This window comes from Panthera onca, chromosome E2, assembly GCF_046562875.1.
Source record: "Panthera onca isolate mPanOnc1 chromosome E2, mPanOnc1 haplotype 2, whole genome shotgun sequence".
NCBI classification, from domain to species: Eukaryota; Metazoa; Chordata; class Mammalia; order Carnivora; family Felidae; genus Panthera; species Panthera onca.
In genome coordinates, this window is record NC_138353.1 from 24,941,189 (window position 1) to 24,964,473 (window position 23,285).

The 23,285-nt window shown below is 49.9% G+C and overlaps 1 protein-coding gene across 2 annotated transcripts in view; it reads left to right on the top strand.

Moving 5' to 3' along the window:
- The first annotated feature begins 959 nt into the window (after positions 1-959).
- Positions 960-23,285, top strand: part of GPT2 (glutamic--pyruvic transaminase 2) — a 34,090-nt gene continuing 11,764 nt past the window's right edge. The window contains exons 1-7 of one of the 2 annotated variants that reach the window (XM_060650833.3): positions 960-1,083; positions 1,301-1,564; positions 9,033-9,122; positions 11,212-11,320; positions 15,921-16,054; positions 18,164-18,407; positions 22,244-22,323. In XM_060650833.3, coding sequence (XP_060506816.1) covers positions 1,322-1,564; positions 9,033-9,122; positions 11,212-11,320; positions 15,921-16,054; positions 18,164-18,407; positions 22,244-22,323 — 900 coding nt within the window. In that variant the 5' untranslated portion in view covers positions 960-1,083; positions 1,301-1,321. Of the gene's footprint in view, positions 1,105-1,300; positions 1,565-9,032; positions 9,123-11,211; positions 11,321-15,920; positions 16,055-18,163; positions 18,408-22,243; positions 22,324-23,285 lie in introns of both variants that reach the window. The other variant, XM_060650831.3, reaches the window with a different exon arrangement.

The window sequence follows — 23,285 nt, forward strand, 5'->3', positions numbered from 1 at the left end:
AGAGGGACAGTGACTTTTCTCACATACTCCCTGGATTTTGGGGTCTCAGACCTGGTGTCTTCCAGTCCTATTCTTGCCCACCCTCAGGGAGCCAGGGTGCCTCTGCCTGTCAATATCTTTGCCAAAAATAATAGCTATCCTATGCTGAGCAGTCATTCTTCAAATATTTACTAGTGCCTACTATGTGCCAGGAAACTTTACAGGTGCCATATGAATAGGATGAACAAAGAAAACTGCCCTTCTGGAGCTTACGTGGTGAATGGAGCTTAACAAGTCAGTAAGAAGTATATAAATACGATAATTTCAGATGCTTGCAAGGAAATAAAGAGGCAATGACGGTGGGGACAGACTCCAGACGGAGTAGTCAGGAAAAGCCTGACCACCTGGTACCTGCCAGGTGCTGGTCCTTTATTTCTCACAATAACCCTTAAAATCTAGGTTCAGACCTCCGCTTTTCTAACAAGGAAACCCACATTCAGAAGGGGTAAGAGTGGCAGTGAAGTCCCAAACTCCTAACCTACCAGCCACTGTAGGGCCCTGGATGATGAAACTCCGGACGAGGACTGCACCATCTCTCAGCCTGCCTCCTCGCAGGTATTGGGTAGTGGGGGGAGGGGCTGTGGGAAGGCGGGATGCCCTCCAAGGAGACGCTGCAAATACCTCTAAATTCGCAGAAGGCTGAAAGAACAGCCTCTGGCTGGCCCCAGCCCAACTCTGGCCGCAGCCCAACTCTCAGCACCCTCAGCGAGGACAAAGAGGCTGCCCCCTCCCACTCGGGCAGCTTCCGAAGACCGTTCCCGCCTCTTGCCCGGCCCCCTATCGGGCCGGCGCGGGGCACTTTGGGACTTGTAGTTGATCCAGCCCCCCACACCAGCTCCGGAAGCAGACTGGGGGAACTACAAGGCCCAGGAGTCAGTGGGCAAGCCCGGGGCGGATCCGCCGGCTGTGGGTGTGCGATCGCTGGGGGCCGGGCTGTGCGGGCTTGGGGCGCTGAGATGCGGCTGCTGGTGCCGGAGCCCGGGACCAGTTTTAAGCGCGCGCGCTAGCGGGGCACGGCGAGGGGTGGCCAGGCGGTGGCGACAGGCACGTTGATGCATGCGTTAGGTGCAGCTTTTGCAAAACTGCTAGGCTCTGCAGTGGCGCGGTGGAGGGTCCGAGTCGCCGGGGGATGGGCACCCAGCCCCGGAGCCAGGCTGGCACTGCTCGCTGAAAAGGCCCTTGGCTGGGTTTGGGGGCGGGGGCACTGGTGCTTGCCTTGGATTGTGCACGACGTGTTCGTTCTTTTTCTTTTTGTGCCAAGGTTTTCCTGGGCGGGCGCGCGATGCAGCGGGCAGCGGCACTGGTCCGGCTGGGCTGTTGCCCCCGGACTCCAGGCCCGTGGGGCCGTAGTCAGAGCAGCGCGGCCGCCGAGGCCTCCGCGGTGCTCAAGGTGCGACCGGAGCGGAGCCGGCGCGAGCGCATCCTTACGCTCGAGTCCATGAACCCGCAGGTGAAGGCTGTGGAGTACGCGGTGCGGGGACCCATCGTGCTCAAGGCGGGTGAGATAGAGCTCGAGCTGCAGCGGGTGAGTGCGGGCGCCGGGCTAGCGGGGTGGGAGGGCCCTAGTAGGGCCCAAGGGGAGCTGAAGTGGGGTAGGGGGAGAGCAGTAGCTGCCTGCGCCTGGGGTCCACCCGCTTGACTCACTCCCACCCCTGTGGCCAGCTCCTTAGTTGGCTAAAAGAAGAATGTCCATCTCCCATCCCTTCATCCAGTAGTGCCGGGCACCTGGCACAAAGTAAGGCCCTTAGATACCGTTCACTTGTTGAATTGAATTCATCAGTTGTAATTGAGCGACTGTAGTGCCAGGCACTGCACGTTATGTGACTGTCCTACCCGAGTGAAACCAAGATCCATGGGGGGAGGGCAACAACAAGCAGTAAAGAAATAGACGGGAATTTCAGATAGTGAATAGTGCTTTGAAGAAAGTAAAAGGGAGGAGCGGTGTAAGGGGGTGCTGGATGAGAGTGGTGGGAAGGATATCAAGTTAGGTTGGAGGAGAAGGAGGAAGGCTCTAAGACTTGGGTTTGTTCCCAAAGCCTTTTCCTTTCCGTCTGAGACCTTTTGGGTCATTCTGCCAGTAATGATTTCATGACAAGAGTAGAAGTGTGGAGGAGGATCCTGAACAATTCCTTCCTTTAGGCCCCTCACTGGAACCTTGATTAGCCACCACATTTTGTTTTCTGAGGACACATTCGTCCCTAGTGAGTAGTCAAAATCTTGGGCCTTTGGGGCCTTTGGTAGGATGGCTCTGGGACTTTTTTCATCTCAGTGGCTGGCTGGCTAGGATCGTGGCTTTAGTTCATAGTTGCTGTAAAGTGACCACATCCCCAGGGGTGATTTCTCCCTCCTTCCAACCGGGTGACTGGTGTTTGTGAAAGATGCCCCTGTAGGACACCAGTTCTAATCTGAGTGGAATTTAGGAGGCCATGTCAAGAGAGGCAATGTAAAAAAAAAAAAAAAAAAAATGTAAACACTCCTAAGATTTGTAAGATCTGATGAAATAGCTGCTTGCTTAAGATAGTTCTAACCCAGAAGGGGGGTGGGGGTGGGTTCCTTGATCTTGCTCTCAGAGGCACTAGAACTGGATGACTGGGGGGCAAGTTGATTACTTACTGTCCCTTGAATGCATGGGAAAAAGCTACGGTGGAATGCCCAGTTCTCCTGACTGAAATTAATGAGCTGGACGAATCAGAGTCCAGTGTCTCCCTCTGACTCCTTGGGTAGGGGTTTGATTGGGGTTTGGCTTAAAGAAGGCTGGCTCAGTTTCTATGGGCCAGGGGCAGAAAACATGAGTTTTGCTGCTCTGCTTCTTGTTGATATCTGGCTGACTGGAGGTGACGGTTCTGGAGACAACAGTCTTCCTGTTAAAACAAAGCTGAGATTAGATTGTTCCTGGTTTATCACTTTACAGCTAATTTCTCGGATTCCAGAGCTGGTAGGGGTTCCAGGGATTATCCCTATCTATCTTTTGCTAAATAACAGCTTGGTTGTGGGCTTCATGAAGTAGGAGGATGATTAGGACAGAAAGGGGCCCTGTCTTTGCCTTCAGGAGGTTGACTGCCATACGGTTCTCTGGGCCCGAGCCTCTCCTCCCCCAATTTTTTAAAGATTGGTGGGATTTTTTAGCAGAGAAAAATGTAAGAGCATTCCATGTGGGAGCAGGGCTGTGAGCAAAGACAGAAGGTTGGGAAGTTTTTGGGCATTTGTGGAAGGGGATGGTGCTGTTGGAAGAGCGCTATGGCAGGGGCATATGAGAGATGAATGAGACAGAAAAGGGGGACTGGAGTCTTGGGTGCTGGGCTCAGGACTTTATGGTGCAAAGTTTTGTGGTGTGAAGTGGGGGAACCATCAAGGGTTTCCAGTAGGATATGGTTCCATGATTGAGGTGGACAAATTTATTGGTCATTTAAGCCAGAAACACCTGTGATTTCTGGTATAGACACCCTACACTCCCATGGCCTACTCCTGAGTGAGTTGAGGTGTTTTGTGTCCACTTTGCATCGTCTGGTGTTTTCATTCAAGCCCATCTCTTCGTGTTTTATTCTCACTTCATCCGAGTCTCTGTTTCCCAGTCTAGGTGCTGGAGACATAGCTCGACCAAGCTGGCATAGCCTCACCTAAACCTTTCATTTTGGGAGACCACCTCTGTCCACTTTACTAGCTTACACAGGGCGCCTTCTGAGAGAGCCATATTTTCCCAGTCTTTTTTGGCATGCAGGGTGGGGGGGTGGTGGGGAGAGGGCTGGGCTTGGCACAGCTTCATTTTTTTTTCTACCTCTGTTTTGTATTGCAGTGACTGAAACTGGACTGATGTTATAAAGGGTTTGATTGGGTAGAGATGGGATGAGCAAGGGTTTGCAGGGAGTAGGGTGACTTGGGTGAATCTCCTATGCTCTCTGGGCTTTGGTTTCCCTGGTCTGTAAGAGGAAAGAGGTGGCTTGTGGGCCCAAAGTCCCCCGCCCTGACTTTTGTACCATCTTGTCCATCTGAAGGTGTCCTGGCCATTATGCTACCTTATGGAATTATTTCACCATGTGCTCTGCAAACACTACCCACTGTTTGGCTGGACACATGGTTCTGGTGTTTGACTTTGGGGTGGCTTGATGGGCGAGTCCCATCCTTCTTCCTTCTGTGATAGAGGGGAGAATCCTCAGGAAAGCCTGAAGGAGGGGGGAGGTTGGCTAAGTGGGTATGAAAGGCGCCATTCTCCAGTCTGTGTGCTCTCAGGGAGGCCTTGTTTCTCCCTGACAGCAGCTCCAAGGGGGGGACACTGTTAGCTTTTCAGATCCTGCTGTTAGCTGGGAGAGGCACTTAAAAATAAGCTGCAATTAGCAGGAGTTTTGAAAAGATCTGTCAGTTCTTCCTCAACCTACTTCTTTTTTCCTTTACTGCAGGAGGGGAGGAAGTTGGCACAAGTAGAGACAGAGGAATGGCTTTACTTCTATTTGTAAAGTACATACAGTTGAGGCAAAACATTCATAGAGGGAAAAACTGGTTATGACTGTTAACATCAGTGTGTGCTCATCTAAACCCTGGTAAAAAATGGGGGTGCTATAACACATGGTTATAGTCAGCTAAGAACTAAGATTGAAAACCCTGGCTATTCCAAGCACAGGTGGTGAAATCTAATTGGTCATTTTCTTCAGAGTTTAGATGCTACTTTAAAATAAATGTGTAGGTAGGGGCGCCTGAGTGTCCAATGCCTGATTTCAGCTCAGGCCATGATCCCAGCCAGAGTCATGGGATCGAGCCCTGCATTGGGCTCCATGCTGAGCATGGAATCTGCTTGGGATTCTCTCTCTTCCCCACTTGCGTGCATGCTCTCTCTCTCTCTCTCTAAAATAAAGATGGGGCACCTGCATGGCTTAGTAGGTTAAGCATCTGATTTCAGCTCAGGTCATGATCCCACAGTTCATTGGTTTGAGCCCTGTGTCAAGCTCTGTGCTGATAGCTCAAGCCCTGGAGCCTGCTTTGGATTCTGTGTGTCTCTCTCTCTCTCTGCCTCTCCCCCACTGTGCATGGGCATGCACGCATGCTCTCTCTCTCTTTCTCTCAAAAATAAAAAACAAAAAATAAAGATAAATAAAATAAATGTGTAGTGTGGGCTTATAATAGGATGAATCTTCTACCACCCACCCTGCTCAAGTCATCATAGACCTATACCCTGGGCTTTGGTTTTATGTGCTGTGGGCCTCAGACAGGTCTTTCAGACTACCTTGGCCTCAGTTTATTCCTTTGCAAAATATTTCTCCTAAAGCCTAGTTTGCAATGTCAGTAACAATGCTTTGAAAACAGCTAGAAGCCGGTTAGAACTCTTAAGAGCCGTTTTCTCAAACTAATGAGAGTTGCTTGAGGAGAGGCACCAATGGACCCCTGTCCTTGCCTTTGTGCTGAACCTCTTTGGGTCTGGGAATGTGCATTCTGTGGGGTTTGCTCTGTCTTTCCTGGGCCTTAGCCTTGCTGTCATGAATTATCCTATTTGGAGCTCATTCATCTTTCATCCCTACTTCTGCCCTGTGAGTCTCAGTTTCTATGGTTGACCCTCCCACAGACCCCCAGAGTTCAGAATCCTACACCCAGCCTTCCCTGCTTTCGTGGTTAGGAAACTCAGCCGTTGGAGCTCCCATCTAGTCTCTTAATTGTGGGCATTTATAGCTTCAGCTGGGTTTCTTCTAGCTTTGTTTGTCTTTCCACAGTGGTTGGGACCAGACCCAGTGCTGAGCCTCAGTTTCCTCACTTGTGAAATGCACCTGTTTTCAGGGACAGTGGGGACTGGTTTGAGTTTGTCTCTGGGACCTCCTTCTGGGGCTGTCTGTAGGACTTCCTGCCTGCCCTAGTCCTGTCCACCGCCTCAGGGTCTTTTCACATGGTGTTCCTGGCCTGGTACTTGCTGTGCCTTCTCTCCCTTTCCTGCACCCACGTGTTATTCGTTACCAGCCTGGGCTCTGAAGGGTGGTAGTGTCTCCTGTTTTGCTCATTCCTGTCACTGGGCATGGGCAATCCATAAGTATTTGTTGAATGAGAAGGAAATTATCTGGGGGAAAAACTGTCCTACCAAGCCTTTCCACCCACGTGTCACATGAAATGACAGGAGCCATCACTCGCTCAAGGAAACTGCCATGTGCCTGTTTGAATCATCTGTCATCCAGGGTGCCTGGGTGGCTCAGTCAGTTAAGCGTCCGACTCTTGATTTCAGCTCAGGTTTCTCACAGTTTGTAAATTTGAGCCCCGCATCAGGCTCTGTGCTGATAGTACAGAGCCTCCTTGGGATTCTCTCTCTCTCTCTCTCTCTCTCTCTCTCTCTCTGCCTGTTCTCTCTCTCAAAATAAAATAAACTTAAAAAAAAAATCATCTGTCATCCCCTCCGCCCTCATGGTGATGCTGGGCCTGTAAGCTGGGAAGACAATGATAATCTTTCTCCCTGCTAACACCTGCTGAAATATGCATCCCTAAGAACCCAGGGGCCTACTCCCCTGATCCTTACCTAAGCTGAATGTTGGGAAAGGAGCTCCCCTGGGTGGGACCTTCATCTCATTGCTGCACGGGGAGGCAGCTCTGAGCTGAATATATGCAGGTGGATTATCTAGATGGGCTCTAGGATACTGTGAGAGGAAACTAGGTTGCTAGTGCTGACCTGGCAGGCTCCTGGGCGGGGTTGAAGCAAGGTTAGCATTGGGTGTGTCTGTCAGACCTGGATGAGTCACTGTGAGCAGGAGTCTGTCCCTTGCTCCTTGGTATTTCCCATTCCATGTAGATCTTGAGTGTCCAGATACAGAAGTCTGCCCAGAAGTTTCCTCTATATGGTGGCCTTTTGGGAAGGCCCATTCACGGGAGCCAGTTTTCCACCCCACCCCCCAAAACATCCATCACAGCAAAGTGTCTGGGGTCTGTGGGTACCCAGACCCAAGAAAGATGTTCAGTGTTCCCAGGCTCCTTGTCAGCAGGCCCTGAATTGGTTGAGCAGTGGCAGACGGAGGGCACGGGAAAGGGACATCCAGTGCTCTGTTCCAGGCATCATTCCCTCCCTGCATTGGGTTGGCTGAGGGCCCGCAGCTGCATGTTTGTTCTTGGCCCTCGACTGTGACCGAGTTACTCCCTACCAAAGAATGGACTATGCCCATACCATGGAAATCACCTGTGTTCAACTGGCTGAACCTAGAGAACTATGTAATTCAGTCAGGCGGATAGAGGGGACCTCTGCCAGGAGCCCAGGCCAGTGCCAAGGGCTGGGTCAGGCCTGCCCCTTTGCACACAATGGCCTGGGTCCCTCCCCCATCCCCAGCCTCTTGCCTCCCATCTGTGGGGCAAGCCCTGAGGCTGCATGTCTCACTGCCTGTCTCTAAGGTGCGTGCTCTCACTCCTGTCCTATCCCTGGAGCAGAAGGTGGTGTCACCCCATGCCTTGGCCCTCAGGACCCTTTGGCTGCTTCTCCCATTCACCCTGGGACCTCTTTCCATATTGGCCACCTCCAAAGAGCTCCGCAGAAGGAACACAAGGGAATTAAAAGGGAGCTTTCCCCCACAGAAGCTTTTGGCGACTTATCAAGCCCTGTTTAAGCCCTTCTAGTCTAGGGCCATTTATGGGACACCCTCCTCAGCCACCCATCCCTCTTTGCTCCAGAGCAGCCAGAGAATTTCTATAGAGGAGGGTCTTAGGGGTGGCAGATGAGGGTCAGGAAAACTTGTGTGCCACTGTTTTTTACTTAAAGTATACATTACTGATTTGAAAAAAGGGGAAGTTTTCTAAAGGTGCTTTTATTCACACATTGTGTGAAATGGAGAGAAGCGTCAAAGCCATAGAATTGTATGTTTAAAATTTGTGTTTAGCATGCCCTTGAGGAAAGGGCAGCTGGAGATGGGAAGGTGGCCAGGCCTTCTACCCAGGCCACCCCTCGGTCCTGCCACCTCCTTGCCCCACCTCCTTCTTCCTCCACCACGACCCTCTCAGCCTCGTCCTTGGTCCGGCTTTGTAAGATGATGATGTTTGTACTCTGCCGAGTGCTTTCGTACTGTTTGTCTCGGATAATCCTTCAGCCGCTCTGGGAGGTCCTGGAACCTGCTACTGATTCTTACTCTTCCAATGGCTAATTCTGGACTTATCAAGGAGCTCTGTGGAATCCCCACATTTCTAGATCCCCACAGTCCTCCATCCAAAGTGCATTTTCCCCTTTACGTCAGCCAGGACTGACCCCTTCAGTCACCCCCAGTGACGTTGCCGTTGGTGGGGTCTCTGAGTTCCTCCTCTCTGGGACCTCCTTCCTGTGCTGAACACATTGTTCAGGCAGTGGCCATGAGTTTTCTCATCAGCCAGTCTTTCCATCCCTGATGCTTTTTTTTTTTTTAAAGTAAAAATCAGCCCACATTTTTTATTCTGCAAAGTCAGGTTGCAAGGGAACAACCTGAGAGGTCCCTGCTGATTGGGGTCTTCTGGAGGGGAGGGTGGCCTTAGTGCCCCTGCTATTTATTTAGGCTGTCAAGGTAGAGCTGCACTTGGGGACGAGTAGTGGGAGCCTCTCCCTGACGTTTGGCAGCCTCTGCTGCTGACCCCTGCCTTCCACCACTTTTGCCCCAAGGCCCTCTTTTAGGCATCCCTCCCAGGCCACAGCTGGCTGGCCCTGGACCTGCAGCTGCCTCAGGGTGCTATGGCAGCCCTGGAGAGCTCTTTCAGCCTTCTCAGAAGGAGGGGGAGTGGTGCTGCGCAGTGAGCATAGTGGTTAAGAAGAGTGATCTTGGAATGACCTCAGGCAAGTTTCTTAACCTTTGAAGCCTCATTTTCCTCATTTGTAAAATGAGATTAATACTAGTTCTTCTTCATGGGAATGGTGGTTAAGGTTAAATGGGGCTAGCCATGTCAAGGGCTTGGCACTATGCCCGACACCTGCTAAGGCTCAAATTAGGAGTGTTTATTAATATCCTGTGGGGGCATTGCTTGGCCTCTGGAATCCAGGATCTGAGAGTCTCCAAGTAACCACCTGTTGCCTTCTCTCTATTCAGGGTATCAAGAAACCATTCACTGAGGTCATCCGTGCCAACATTGGGGATGCCCAGGCCATGGGCCAGCAGCCAATAACCTTCCTCCGACAGGTAAGCTGGCCCTCAGGAGCAGAAGCTGCTGGGAGAGCAAGGAACTAGAGACTGGTAGAGCCAGCCCATTTCTCTGATGTCCCCTGGGTCTCTCCTTCAACCTCTTCTCCTTCCAAAGTTGTCTAGAATTCCTAGACTCATTTTGGGGTTACTCTAGTGTACAAGGCTCCCAGGCATGCCTTTCCACGGTCCATGGTCTTGGATACTGAATTTGGAGCTTGGTTGATGAGGGCATCAGAGAGGCAGCCTGGAGAGGTAGAGTCCCAATGGGCTGGGAGGTGGTATGTGGGAGTCCAGATACAGCTTCCCAAGTGAGACACCCCGAATTTAAGTGTTAACTCTGCCATTTACCAGCTGTGTGGCTTTGAGCAAGTGGAGATCACCAGAGCATTGCCTTGGAGCACAGCTGGGGGCCTCAGTGCAATGATGAGTGTAAAACGCTCATCCCTAGCCCAGCAGGAGAGTGTGGGGTTGGTGATCACTGTCAGCTGCTGCTCTCCTGGCTGCCTTGCTGATGTGACCCAGCTTGCTCCTGAGGTCTCCGGGAGGCAGGTGTTAATGTTTCAGTTTGAGCACCAACCACAAGGATGCTGCATGAGCTCAAATTGTGGGATTGATAGGCTGGAGGGGTAAAAATAGGGTGTGAGAATGCCATAGGGCCTCCTGAACAGAGACTGGAGACCAGCTGTGATGAAAGCTGTTTCCTAGAGGAGAATTGGGGCCCTTTTTGGAGCAAAATATGGTCCTTGTGTGGTTAAGGTTCACAGGGTCAGGCAGGCAGGGAAGCTGAGCACTGAAGTCCCCAGTTCTTTTCTCAGCCTGTGTCTCCTGCTGCAGGGGGCGATACAGGGAGGGGCGACCCTGCCCAGCTCTTGGTGGAGGGGTGTGGGGGTGCTGGGGGACCTTAGCTCAGGGAGCACACATAGGGTATGAGGAAAAGAACCGAGGCTGACACTGACCTGAAGGACATCCGTTGGCCTCCCCTGCTGTGGCCACTGCTGCTAACCTCAGGAGCATGCCAGCTGACTGTGAATATAAGACCCAAACTGGGCCCAGGATGGAGAAATGGATCAGACCAAATAGAGCAGCTCAGCCAGGGAAGTGGAGGCAGGAGGAGGCTGGGGGGCCCTGGTTGTCCTGGAATCATGCAGCTTTGAAGGGGAGAGGCAAAAGATGTTCCCCACACATGCCTGGGACTCTGGGCATGAAGAGGTTCCTGTTGCCTCAGCCTTTCTGTCTGGCTGACATGCTCCTAAACCCTGCTCTGCCTTGGCAAGCCCAGCCTCTCCCACCTGATGCTGGCCTCCTGCAGCCTTCACGCATCTCCTTTCTTCTTCACAAGTGCCCCTGGGAGGAGGGCTGGGTCACTGCCCTTGTACAAATGAAGAAGAATGAGGCTCCAAGAAGCCAGCACCTGCCTGAAGTCACCCAGCTGGGGTCAGAGCTGTGAGCACCCTCCTCCCCTTAGTGGTCCTGGCACAGTTCCTAAGCTGCCAGCTTAGACTTGCCCAGTGAGCTGGGGTTTACCAGCACTTTTGCAAACATTTCCTTGATTAATCCTCTTAATTTGTGAAGTTAGGGTGATTTTCTCTGTTATAGAGATGAGAAAGCTGACCGGCTTTCAATTCTGGCCAGGAAAGGGGATGATGGTGAGAAAGGGGGAGGGGGCCTGGGGCACGGGGATCAGGGACAGTCAGTCTGTGAGTTAGGAAGGGGTCTATGTTCCTGTCAGTTGGGGCTCACCTGCTTGCTCAGTTCTCGCCCCTTCTCAGGAGCCCCCTGGTGTGTGGACTACTGTCCTCTTTGGAAGAGTTGGTGCCAGGGACTGAGTAACAGGCTCATTCTGTCCCATGGATCCTCTTCTGGAAGACCCCCTATGGGCCCCAAGCCCAGGTCCTGATGTACCCCACCTTTCAGCATGAGAGCCCAGTGTGCTCCTCCCCCACCCGCCCCCAAGCTCCTGCCAGCTGGAACCCTTGTGGAGCACATCTGCCACACATCCCTGAGTTGTCATCTTCATACCCCTCCTGGGGCTCTGGGGTGGGGGGGGGGGGGTGCTGAGAGCCCAGCCATGCCTCTTTTCCCCCAGGTGATGGCACTCTGTACCTACCCAAACCTGTTGGACAGCCCCAGCTTCCCAGAAGATGCTAAGAAACGAGCCCGGAGGATCCTACAGGCTTGTGGCGGAAACAGCCTGGGTGAGGCCCCCAACTGGCCAGGTCCCAGAGGGTGTGAAATGAAAGTGTGCTCTGAGCGTGGGCTTGGGCCCTGACCCCGAATGGAGAGTTATTCATGTGAGTGAGTGTGTGAATGTGCATGGGATGGTGACCTGCAGAGTAAAGGGAAAAATAATGTTCTTCTTCTTGTCTGTGCTCTGCTAACCTCCTGTTAGCAAGGCAGTGAGGTCAATGCCCTCTTTGGTAAGCCGGGGCACATCAGGTACAAGAGCCTACATTTGCCTGGGTTTTGGTGTTACACCTGGGAGCCAGCTTGGATAGCTGAGCCCTCTGTCAGAGGAGAGGGTTTAACCCAGTGATTGGCCTCACTGACAGGCAGTTGGGTGCAGTGTGTGGCTTTGTCTAGCCTTCTTGCCTGTCTGTGGCCCCTGCCCAGCATCCAGCAAGTGGCAGTCAGTTACGGGGGAAGGGAAGTGCTGTGAGATGCCTGTGACCCCTGTTTGGTGGCTTCCTTCCTTCTGGTTGTGCTTCCGCCACCCCAGCCTCTGGTCCTCTCTGTCGGAAGCCCATGTCCAGCCATCTGCCTCCTTATTGAGGGGGCACACCAGGCACCAGAGGGCTCCATGGAGGGAGGCCCCAGAAGTTGGCCCCTGTACATGTGAAAATGATATTCTCTCTCCCTTTGCTGCTGAGATGGATTTCCGGCCTCTGGCCCTCTGGCTCTTTGTTCTCATCTTATGTTCTTTGTTCTGTTTGTTTTTGCCCCATTCCTTTGCCCAGCACCTACACAGGAGATCCAGCTTTCCTCACTACAGGAAAAACAGTTGTTCTTAGAGCTTTTTTAGGACACATGCCTAAATGTTCTAGAATGTGGAAGAAGGATTCTTATGGCTTGTTCAGCAGAGGATCAGCTACCTTTGGCCTCTCTGCCATCTCCCTGCCTCTCCACTCCCTTTTTCTGCTCTTTCCCTTTATTGAGAGCCCTATGCTTGCTTTCCTTGCCATGGTTACCGCGCCAGCCCTCTGTCCAAGTCTGTTACTGTCCTTTTTTTTTTTTTTTTTTTTTTAAATGTTTGTTTATTTTTGAGAGGGTGGGGAGAGGCAGAGAGAGGGAGACACAGAATCTGAAGCAGGCTCCAGGCTTTGAGCTATCAGCACAGAGACCTAATGTGGGACTCAAACTCATGAACCATGAGATCATGACCTGAGCCGAAGTCAGACGGTTAACTGACTGAGCCACCTAGGTGCCCTGGTCACTGTCCTTAATGGTGTCCTTCTCATGAAGGGGCCAGCTGCCCCTTGCTTCCTGCCCATCAGCCTGGGTAGGGTGTGGGCCAGCACCTTGTGTGGCAAGGCCTAAACCACAAGCTGGTAGAGAGCTGCCCAATAAGCCCAGAGGCCCGGCCTCCAAGCTCTTTTCCTTCTGCACCCTCTGCCCAGCCCAGAGGACAAAGGTGCTTCTCAAAGACCCCTTGGCCATGGGCCTAAGACTCTTGGAAGCTGCAAGGAGAGAGGAGGAGGGAGTGTTTGCCTTCTGCGTGTCTGGTGGGAATGTCTGGGGAAGGGGGAGGAGTTCTTTGTTTCATGGAGGAAACTTCATCAAGTTTTGCAACTCTGTCAGCCAGGCTATGGAAAGGAGTTTGAGAAGCCATGTTCCTGTGAGTCTCCTCTTGGGGTATTGTAGCAAGAGGAAAGTTGGCCTTTGGGGTTTTGGGGACCTGCACTGAGTTTTTTCTGAGGACCTTATGAGGATAGGTGAGGTAGGTGCTCTCTGAGCCCCTCTCCTCATCCTTGAACTAGGAAATACTTTGTACTCATCTCCTAGGCTTGTGAAGAAGGTTGAGATATGTGCTAACCCCCCTTGTCAGGTATGGAGAAGCCCTGTCCCTGGAGGTTGCTACCAGTTCCTGTCCATTGCTGAGGGCAGGGCAGTATCATCAGGGAGTGGTGCTCTGTCACCTAAGCCTTGGGCAGCCTAACAACCTGCCTGCCCATAAGGGTAAAGGAAATAGAAAATGTCAGTACCCAGGGCTACCCTGACCCAAGTGGGGATTATTAAATACACATACAAGGTCTTAAAGCTCACCCAGATGTTTTTATCATGCCCTTTAAAATTACTTCTTACTAGAGTTTCCTTTATTATCTGTTTGACAAGTAATTCCGCTCTCAAGTTGTATCTTGGATCTTAGGTAGGATTAAGGTGGAATCTAGCCCTTATCTAGTCCTCCCTGAGCATGCTCTAGGCATTGAGGGACACTGGTGAACCAGGTGAATGGAATTTCCATGCTCACAAAGCTCACTGTCAGATTTGGGAGAAACAAACATTAAAAAGAATTGACAACAAAAAATGTTCTAGTTTTCATGAGTTCTTGGAGAAAGAGCAGAGAGTTATGGGGCTTTACCAAGGGATTCTAATGTCCAGGGAGGGTTTAAGGAGCAAATACATCTCAAATTCATGTGGAGGGTGAGTAATAGAGAACCTGCAATGCATCAGAAGAAATGGTGTGTGCAAAGGCCCTGAGGTTTAAGAACTGGGTGAAGAGGTCTGGATGGGGCGTATGTGATGGGGCTGGGAAGTTTGGTAGTGGTGATGGTGCCAGTTTGTAGGCCATGGGAGGCAGGTTGCCATCAGCCTGAGGGCAGTGGGTCCCAAGCTGGGGTAGACCAGGCAGGGGGATAGGTGCTGTAGCAGAGATGCACAGAAGAATCTGGCCCCTGCCCTCAGGGAACTTATATTCAAGATGGGGAGGCAGGGCTTCATAAATAACTGGAGAAATTGCAGGTCAGGAGAGAGGCTGGGGGTGGGGCAGTATCTTTATGACAGGCCCCCTGGAGAGAGACTAGATTAGAGCTTTGAAGGACTAGTGTGGTTTGGAGCATAACAGAAAAGTTAAAGGAAAAGGGTTGGAAGGTCATGGCCTACTGGAACAGGGCATTTGCGGATGGCAGAAGGCCTGGGAATTCAAGGAAGTGGATGAACTAGAGGCAAGAAGGAAGGGGAGGCTTCATCCCATGGCGAATGGCCCATGGAGTGAAGAGAGCATTAAGAGAAGGCTTAGGAAAATAGGGAGCCCTAGCAAGTTTCTGAGGATGGAAGTTCAGCAATAAGTAAGTCACTCAGTAAAGGGAGAATTCTCTAACACCAGCATTTGTACTTCCCCACTGTTTTTAATTTACAAAATATTTCAATGCAACAGAATACCCAAAGTAATGTAACAAAAGACTTTATACCTACCACCCAGATTTGATACATGTTAATGTTTGCCTTGTGAACTTTAGAGAATTGGCCCAGCCTCCCCTCTTTTCCAAACCCTCCATTTTATAGCTTGTCAGAGGGGAAGTGTGAGCCAGTTTCACACACAGGCTGAGGCAGAGCCTGCCTGGCCTTCTTCAGCAGAGCCTCCAGGGTGCAGGGCCTGGACTGATATCCACTGAGGCCCAAAGAAGCCCTGTCCTGCCTCCTGGTGGTGGTTTTGCAGTAGACTTAGAAGGAATAGGCTGGTTCTTTTTAAATGTGGTATAAAATGTAAATGGTATCAAAGGATATAGAATGAAAACTCTGCCTCCCACCTCTGACCCCTAGCCTCCTCTTCACTTCCCCAGAGAGTTCAGCTCACCATTTTGAGACTCCTACCAGATCTTGTGCATGTGCAGCTACCTATTTCCAAATTCTTTCTAAAAACATAGTGGTTTGACCTAAAAAAACAAAACAAAACAAAAAAAAAAAAAAACAACAGAAAAACCCAACAAACTCTTTATTTGAAGTATAGCAAACCTATAGTAAAATGCACCAATATTAATGTACAGCTCAAATAGTTTTTGCACATGTACACACCTGTGTAACCCCCACCCAGATCAAGACATTGAACATTTCCAGTGCTGCAGAAAGGCTCCTTTGTGCCCCTTGGCAGTCATACCACCCCCCCCCAGAGTGGTCACCACTGTTCTTCTACCTTCCAGCACCGTAAATTAGTTTTGCCTGTTTTTGAACTAAATGTAAATGGTAGTCTGGATTTTAATCCAAATGATAGCCTAAGGATATTGTTGACATGGGTGGGGGTAGGGGAGTCATGCCCAGCAGCCCCAGGGATCTGTGGTTAGTACCAATCAGGGATCTGGACTCCTGGGGCTGGCAGCTGGTGCCATTTTGGGTTGACCCATTCTTCCAGGTTCTGTGGAACTGTGTGTAGGCAGAGGTGATAAAGACATAGCAAGCCCAGCTGTAATGATTTATACTATTGTAGAACGTGTATAAATCCCACAAGGGTAGATAAAACAGGTATGGGCACATTTAACTGATTGGAAGCCAGGGCCTATAATAATGCTTGACATATAATGGGTTCTCAGTGAATACTGAGTGGATGAATGGGGGGGTGGGTGGGTAGATGAACAAATATGCAGATGGATGGATGGCAGGTGGATGGTTGGATGAGAGGGTGGGTGGATGAAGCCCAGATAGGTGATTAAACAGCTTGCCACCATTCCACAGCCTAGAGTAGTGGGAGTTGGGTCCCTTCCAAGACCTTCCCAACCCCACCCTAGCTAATTATATAGATTTCACTAACTCCATAGCACCAGTTACCATGCCTCTCTAGTCACTGTCTTGTTTGCTGTCTTACAGGCTCTTACAGTGCTAGCCAGGGTGTCAATTGCATCCGTGAAGACGTGGCTGCCTACATTACCAGGAGAGATGGCGGTGTGCCTGCAGACCCAGACAACATTTACCTGACCACTGGTGCCAGTGACGGCATTTCTGTACGTGTTATCTAATGTTCACCCATGTGAAGAATAGCCTTGCATGCTAGGGCCAAGCGTGTGAGCCTACCAGCCGGGGGATGGGCCTGGGAGGGAGGGGTTGGCTACTCTCTGGTTCCTGCTGTGTCCCCCATCCTGCTGTCCTTACCCCATTCAGTCATCTTGAAGCTGGATATTCCTGCAGCCTTGGTTTCCCTCCAGAGTGCACACCTGCAGATCCAGCTGGAGAAGAGCCATGGGCACTCAAGGGTGCATTGGCCTTTCTCTCACTTAGTACATACTGGTGTCCCTTCTCTGCCAAGCACTGTACCAGGTGCTGGGGAGATGGTGGCAACCAAACACGTTTGGCCTCTGTTTACATACTCGTGTTGGATCAGACTAGCCTTCATATCAAATAAATGTCTCATCACACGCTTTCAGTTTCTCTTCTGAGTGAACAGGACAAAATGCTACAGGAGGGGCAGCAGGTGGCAGGGGTGGCTGTCAGGGGGCAGAAATGTTTCTACAAGGATGGCTGAGCAGAGATCTGGAGGATATGTAGGTGTGAACAGGGGAGGCAGGGGTCAGGGTGTGTTTGGGACAGAAGGTCAACATGTGCAGAGGCTGTGAGCTGGAAGGAGGCTTTATGTTTGGAAATGGAGAGATGAAGTGAATGAGCACCTGTAGCAAGGGCCAGTTTCCAGAAATGGGCTAGGGAGGCAACTGGAGCCCTAGTCCTATAGGGCTTTTGTGGCCATGTTAGGATTTAGGTCATTGTCCTAGTAACAATGTCCATTGAAGGATTTGAAGGTGAGGGGAGTGCTGTAAGGACATGGAGATAATTAGATTTGTGTTAAGTTTTAACTTTGGCAGGGAAGGGGCATGATCGGGATGAGGAGGAGGAGGGGGAAGAGGTGACTTGGGCTGCGGGTCAGCTGTGGATGGAGTGAAGAGGGGCTGGTATTAAAGTGTGCTTAGCAGAAGGGGCCTGAAGTCCTGGGTCTGAGGGACCTGTGGTCCATTCCCATGTAGCATGCCTCTTCCTGTGCCTAATCAGTGCTAGGCGCCTTCAATTCACTTATTTTCCCTCCTCAGGGAGTGTGTGCTGATCTTTCTTTTAAATGGTTATCTTTGTCTTTTGACCTCCAAGGCTCTTGTTTCTAATGTTTACTGAGTGCTTTCATCCTTTCCCAAAACCTTTCAGATGCTTTAAACTCTTACTGGAGACCGTGAGGAAACAGGCCCAGTAATGTTAAGTGGTCTGCAGGCTTTAAGTCAGCCTCTTGTGGAATTTGGAATTTGAGTGTTGAGGCTCAGGTCTTCAACCGCAGCATATTCCATTGTGTTCTGTTGTCAGAGCCCCTTGTAATTCCCAGAGAAACCCACATACACCCAGAGGTCCTGGAGCAGGGGAGGAAGGTGTCTTCAAGATTTAGGGAAAAGAATCAAGTTGTTGAGCTTCTTAATTTGGTGGCGTTCTTGCAGCAAGGAACTGAGCCTGTGTGTAAGGTGGGGGCTCTGACAGAAGAGGGTTTCTTATGAACTACTGCCATGTCCACCGGTAGCCCACAGGACTCACATGACCTGGTTTCTCAGGAGTCCTGCAAACCTTGAGCTGTGGAGACAGCTGTGGAGACAACCAGGTTGAAGCACCACCTGCTGATAGTAGATGGGTATTTTCTCCCAGTTTGACAATCCTTTCCTTGTTGAGGGGTCTGTCCAACCTTGGACAATGGTAATTACTAACAAGACAGATTTCCACTGCTCATCCCCACCAGGACAGACGGAATGAGGTTAAGGGCTGAGGTCAGGATATTATTCTGAGACAGCCAGTTTGTAGACCACTGCTTTAGAAGACCTCTTTAAAAAGTAGAAGCATTGAGTCTTTTAACTACTGTGCTGAGAACGTTAAAGCATTTCATTTTGCTTATTCCTCATAGCAGACCTCATTTTACACATGGAGAAAGTGAGGCTCAGGGAAGCCAAGGGGCTCATGTGGACTGCACTGCAGGCAGGCAGCAGGGTGGCTGGTGAAAGGCTAGAAGTGGGGCTTCCTGGAGTATCTGCCTGGCAGCCCCCAAAGGGTGCAAGGTGGCAGTATTCTTGGAAGACATGGCTTCTCTATTGCAGACAATCCTGAAGATCCTGGTCTCCGGGGGCGGCAAGTCACGGACCGGCGTCATGATCCCCATCCCACAGTACCCCCTCTACTCGGCCGTCATTTCTGAGCTCGATGCCATCCAGGTGAACTATTACCTGGATGAGGAGAACTGCTGGGCCCTAAATGTGAATGAGCTCCGGCGGGCTGTGCAGGAGGCCAAAGACCACTGTGACCCCAAGGTGCTGTGCATCATCAACCCTGGGAACCCCACAGGTCTGTGCTTCACTTCGCCACTTTATTGGGGAGTAGGGGTAGGGCAGCCGGTGTACTACAGGTCTGGACACGAAAGAGTTAAATAATGTGACGTTCTCTTTGCTCCCCTTTCCCAATCTAGTTCCAGATTTGTTAACATAAAGCCATAAAATCTGCCACAGGCCACCTTAGGAGATGAGCAAATGCAGGCATATTTTTTGGACAGGGTTGCATTATTATTAAGACCAGTTTTTTGGTTTTGTTTTTCTTTCTCCCATTCTTACATTTGCAAAGAATCTCCTTGAGGTTACTTACAACCTGTCACCATTAATCATAGGCCTCATTTTACCTTTACTCCTAGTTGTTTTTCTGAACCAGTTTTCAGAATGCTGGTGTGTGCGGTTTTTTCTTTAACACAGCGTTACTGTGTACTTTGAGACCTGGAAAGGAAATGCCATATTAAAAACAAAAGCAAACAAACTGAAAAAACCTGTTTCCAGAAGTTGAAAATCGCTCCTAATTTTGCATATTTTTCTTTAAAAAAAACAAAAAAAGTCCAGCCCTGCATGTTTGGATCTTTCTGGGCTGCTGGTTTCATTTGCCCCCAGTGCTATTTGGATGCTGAGAACAAGGGCTCCTCTTTCCTCCTTTGTTGAGATAAATTGGGTCAGGGCCAAAACGCGTTGGAGTTGATTGTGGAATCTGCTTCTTTGGAACATTAAATGATGCTTCAATCAGCTGAAAGCACCACTTGAATTCCTGAGTGCAGAAAATGGGTGCGCCTGGCTGTAACACTCATTTATTTACATCAGCTCCCTGGGGGTAGGAATGCAGATTCTAGCTCTAATGCAATAGGAAAATGACTACAGCTGGGTTCTCAATCCTGGTTGCACATTAGAATCACAAAAGGAGCTTTTAAAAATGCCAAAGTCATGGCTGCATCCCAGAATCTCTGGGGATCGGGCCCAGGCATCAATATTCCCCACAGCTGATGATGAGAACCACCACGTTAGGACAGTAGTTCTCAGACTTAAGCTTGTTAAAAAGCAAACTGCTGGACCCCGCTCCAAGAGATTCTGATGTAATTGGGCTAAGTTGGGGCATGAGAGTTTGTATTTCTAATGAGCTCCCAGGTGATGCTGTTGCTGCTGGTCCCAACTTGAAGTAACAGTTCCTACATCTTGGGAAATACTCTGTATACCTAGTTTATATTAGAGGGTTGGTAACTTTTAAGGCCAGGTGTTTATGCATATCTTTTCACCTGGTTCTCTGGGAAGAAATAATTGCATCAGAGACTTTACTATTTTAGGTAAAGGGATCATGGGAGTGTATATTAATATGAGTAATTTTTAGAATAACTGTAAGTGGGCAGAGGCTGGTGTTGCTTTCTGGGGTCTGAAATGTGTGAAAATTGGTGAGCTCTTGGAAGATGGGGGATGAAAAATAGAAACTCCCTGTGATGGCCATATATCTTGTCTGGACCACACACTGACCACTTGGGCTGAAAGGTGTCAAAATGGACTGGGATATTAAACCAGGCCTCTGGGTTCTAAGATAGAAACCCAGCTCAAGATTGCAATTGGGTCATAGAACTGTAAAGTCCAGGGGTGAAGGAGCACACCTGAATCAGCATCATTGTCATAGGAATCTCGGTCCATTTCCCAGGTCTCAGTTGGAGTCCTTCTCAGGAAGGATCTGTCCTTGGTGTGACCTTCAGCAGCCCCAGCCATGGCCCACCAGCTGAGCAACCTCAGCAGAGAGCCTCACCCATAGTTTTAACAAAAATTCCAGGCCAGACCCACTTTGGCCCAGCTTAGGTCATCTGCCCATTCCTGCACCAGTCAAATCACCAAGACTGTGGCCAGGTCTGTGTCCCTTGGCCCTGCTGGAGTGCAAAGAGAAGCAGTTCCCCATAGAATAGCTGAGCTCTGTCACTCAAAGGAGGGAAGGACACTGGGCAAACAAAGCAACAGATTTTCTCTTTGGGTTGTGGGAAATTTCCTTTGGCCTGGCCTCTGGTGAGAGGCACTTGGAAGACCCCTCTCCAGCCTTCTGTGTCAAAGCCATCCCTTCTATGAGGTGGTCTCATATCTCCCCCTGCTGGGCATAGCTGTGCCTTGGCCCTCTAAAGCCATTTATGACTGTCCCTTCTACAACACTGTATGTATTTGTCCACCCATTGGCTTAGAGGCATGTTCTGAGTGACTCCCAGACACTGGAGAGAAATAAGCTCTGTCCTTATCCTCAGGGTTGCGTTGCACACATCAGTGGAATTATTTACATATAGTGTGTCCGTTCCCTCTATTGAGCTGCAGGCTTTCTGAGGCCCTGGTCCTTGTTTACTTCCTCTTTGCACTCTCCTTGGCACTATGTGCACATGGTTTTGATATTCTTGCTGCTCAAATCTTTGCTTGCATTCTAACAGGATAGTGTGTGGGATCAGAGGCATGGAAGGGCAAGCCCAGTAGGGTTTGCAGGCAGACTCAGCCCCCTGGGGAGCCAGCACCTGGCTGTCAGTGGGAAGAGTAGTTGGTTCCTTGTAGAATCCCGGGCTGTCTCCTTTCCAGAATCCCAGAACCCTGAACTTCAGAGGAAGCCTGGTTTGGTGCTTGCTTGGCAGGAAAAAGCTGGACCTTTCACAAAGGAATTGAGCTTTAGTAAAATAATTGGTTCATTGCTTTGATAGTTCAAAGCTGAGATCCTGGCTGAATCATACTGTGCTCTTATAAGATATATCTATTTTTTTCCATACATGTCCTTGATATTCTCACACAGAGAAGACTATAGGTATTTTTATTTTTAACAAAAAGGTAACATATTCTACGTATATAAATAGTACCTCTGCATACATATACACATACTTACAGAGTTATATGTGATATGCATAGAGACACATACATATACATCTTTAAAAATGCTGTTTCTTTACTAAGTCAGTAAGTATTCTGACTTACTGGGATTCTGGGTGTTTTTCCGGAAGGTATGTGAGCACCGCTGATACCCCCAGTGCCACACCCATAGCAGGTCTCAGGAAACACTGGGGAAAGTTTCCATCTCCATCTTGCTGCATTTGTTTCTTCCCCATCTAAGCCCATGGCATTTCTGGTGAACTGGTAGAGTAATATTTTGCTATTTGTGCTCATTTCTGTTAAACGGGTGCTGATTATTTCCACTGTTTGTGTTGAGTCTAGTGCACAAAGGTAGACCTTAAAAGGGAAGACTGCAGAGTGTTCTCCATCATCATCAGTGATACATAACTCCCACATGGCCACGAACAGGAGACACCAGAGCTGGCACACAGGCTTGTTCATTTTGTGCTTACTTTGCAAATATTTACCGAGCACCTGCTGAATATGGGCTTTGAGGATACCCGATGAGCCATACAGACCATGTCCCTGCTTCATGGAACTTGTGTGTGCCTCTCTGGGAAGTTGTGGTAACTGTCCATCAGCCAGTGTGATTCTCTTCGTCAGTTGCTATTGGTGTGTGGTAAGGGGGGCTCAGAGATTATTGATTTAACCCCTTCAGTTTTATCTTCCTTCTCCTTAAGACACTATCCTCCAACACAAACATACCCCGCCACCCACCCACACACACCTCTCATAAGAATAACAAGAAAGTTGAGTGTGAAACACTTCTCCCTCCACATACCTGGCATAAGTGAGTCAGACAGATGGGGCAGAGACTTGGGAGTCCCTAGAGGTTGACTACACCCTATTAGGCACAGCAACTAGGGTGGTCCCTAAGGGTCATGCAGGAACACAGGACACCTGAGTGATTCTGGGTGGGATTCTTGTCCTAGGGACAATTTAAACAGCATTACAAACTGCATTCTGGTTTTGTTGGGGATTTTTTAGGTCAGGTCCAAAGCAGAAAGTGCATAGAAGATGTGATTCACTTTGCCTGGGAAGAGAAGCTCTTTCTTCTGGCTGATGAGGTAAGAGTTGCCCAGCTCTCTCCTCCGTGAGGAGTGAGGCTGAGCTTTCTCTTCCAGGGGGAGGGAGCCAGGCCTGACTGTTCTGTACCACAGGGAAATTTCTAGGTGTTGGAGGAGTGATTCTAACCAAGGAGGAGGATGTTAACAACCTGTGAAACTGTGACCTAAATCATCCCTCTATTCGGTTGGATTCTTGATTATAAATTTCAGAAAGTTAACCCAAACCACTTTAAACTTTAAAAGAGGGGCATCTGGGTGGCTCAGTAGGTTAAGCATCTGACTCTTGATTTTGGCTCAGGTCATGATCTCGGGGTTTGTGAGATAGACCCCTGCATTGGGCTCTATGCTGATAGTAGAGCCTGCTTTGGATTCTTTCCCTGCCTCTCTGCCACCGCTCCCCCCCACCCCTCACCTTCCTGCCTGGTCATGCTCTCTCTCTCTCTCAGAATAAATAAATAAACTTGAAAAACAACAGTGGGGTAAAGGTGTGGGGCTAAGTTCAGGGACACAAACCATATCCCTCAGACTCACTCTCCTTCCACTTAGGCCTCACAACATTGCTATCTTCCCAGCCTAGAAAGAGAATTTCTTCCTGGTGATTCTAGCAAAAGTCTCAGAGTTGAGCCTGAATCACACAGCTTGGGTCACACACCCACTGCTGAACCAATCACTGTGGCTGATGGTTGCAATATGCACATTGACCAGGCCCCATACAAGGGGCAGGCTGTCTTCCCTAAGAGCAGGGAGCAGTGTTCCCCGAGGGGAAATCAGGGGACTCTCTCTCAGGAAGGGAGAGTGGATGCTGGGTGGACATAATGCTGTGTTCCTGTGCCTCCTGTGCTTCCATATCTACCATCTCATTTAGTCCTCACTGCAGCCTGTGAAGGGAGGTGGGGAAATTTTAATTTCATGGTTGCCACTCCTTGAACCTCAGTTCTGGAGCCAAGGCTCCCCATTTTTTT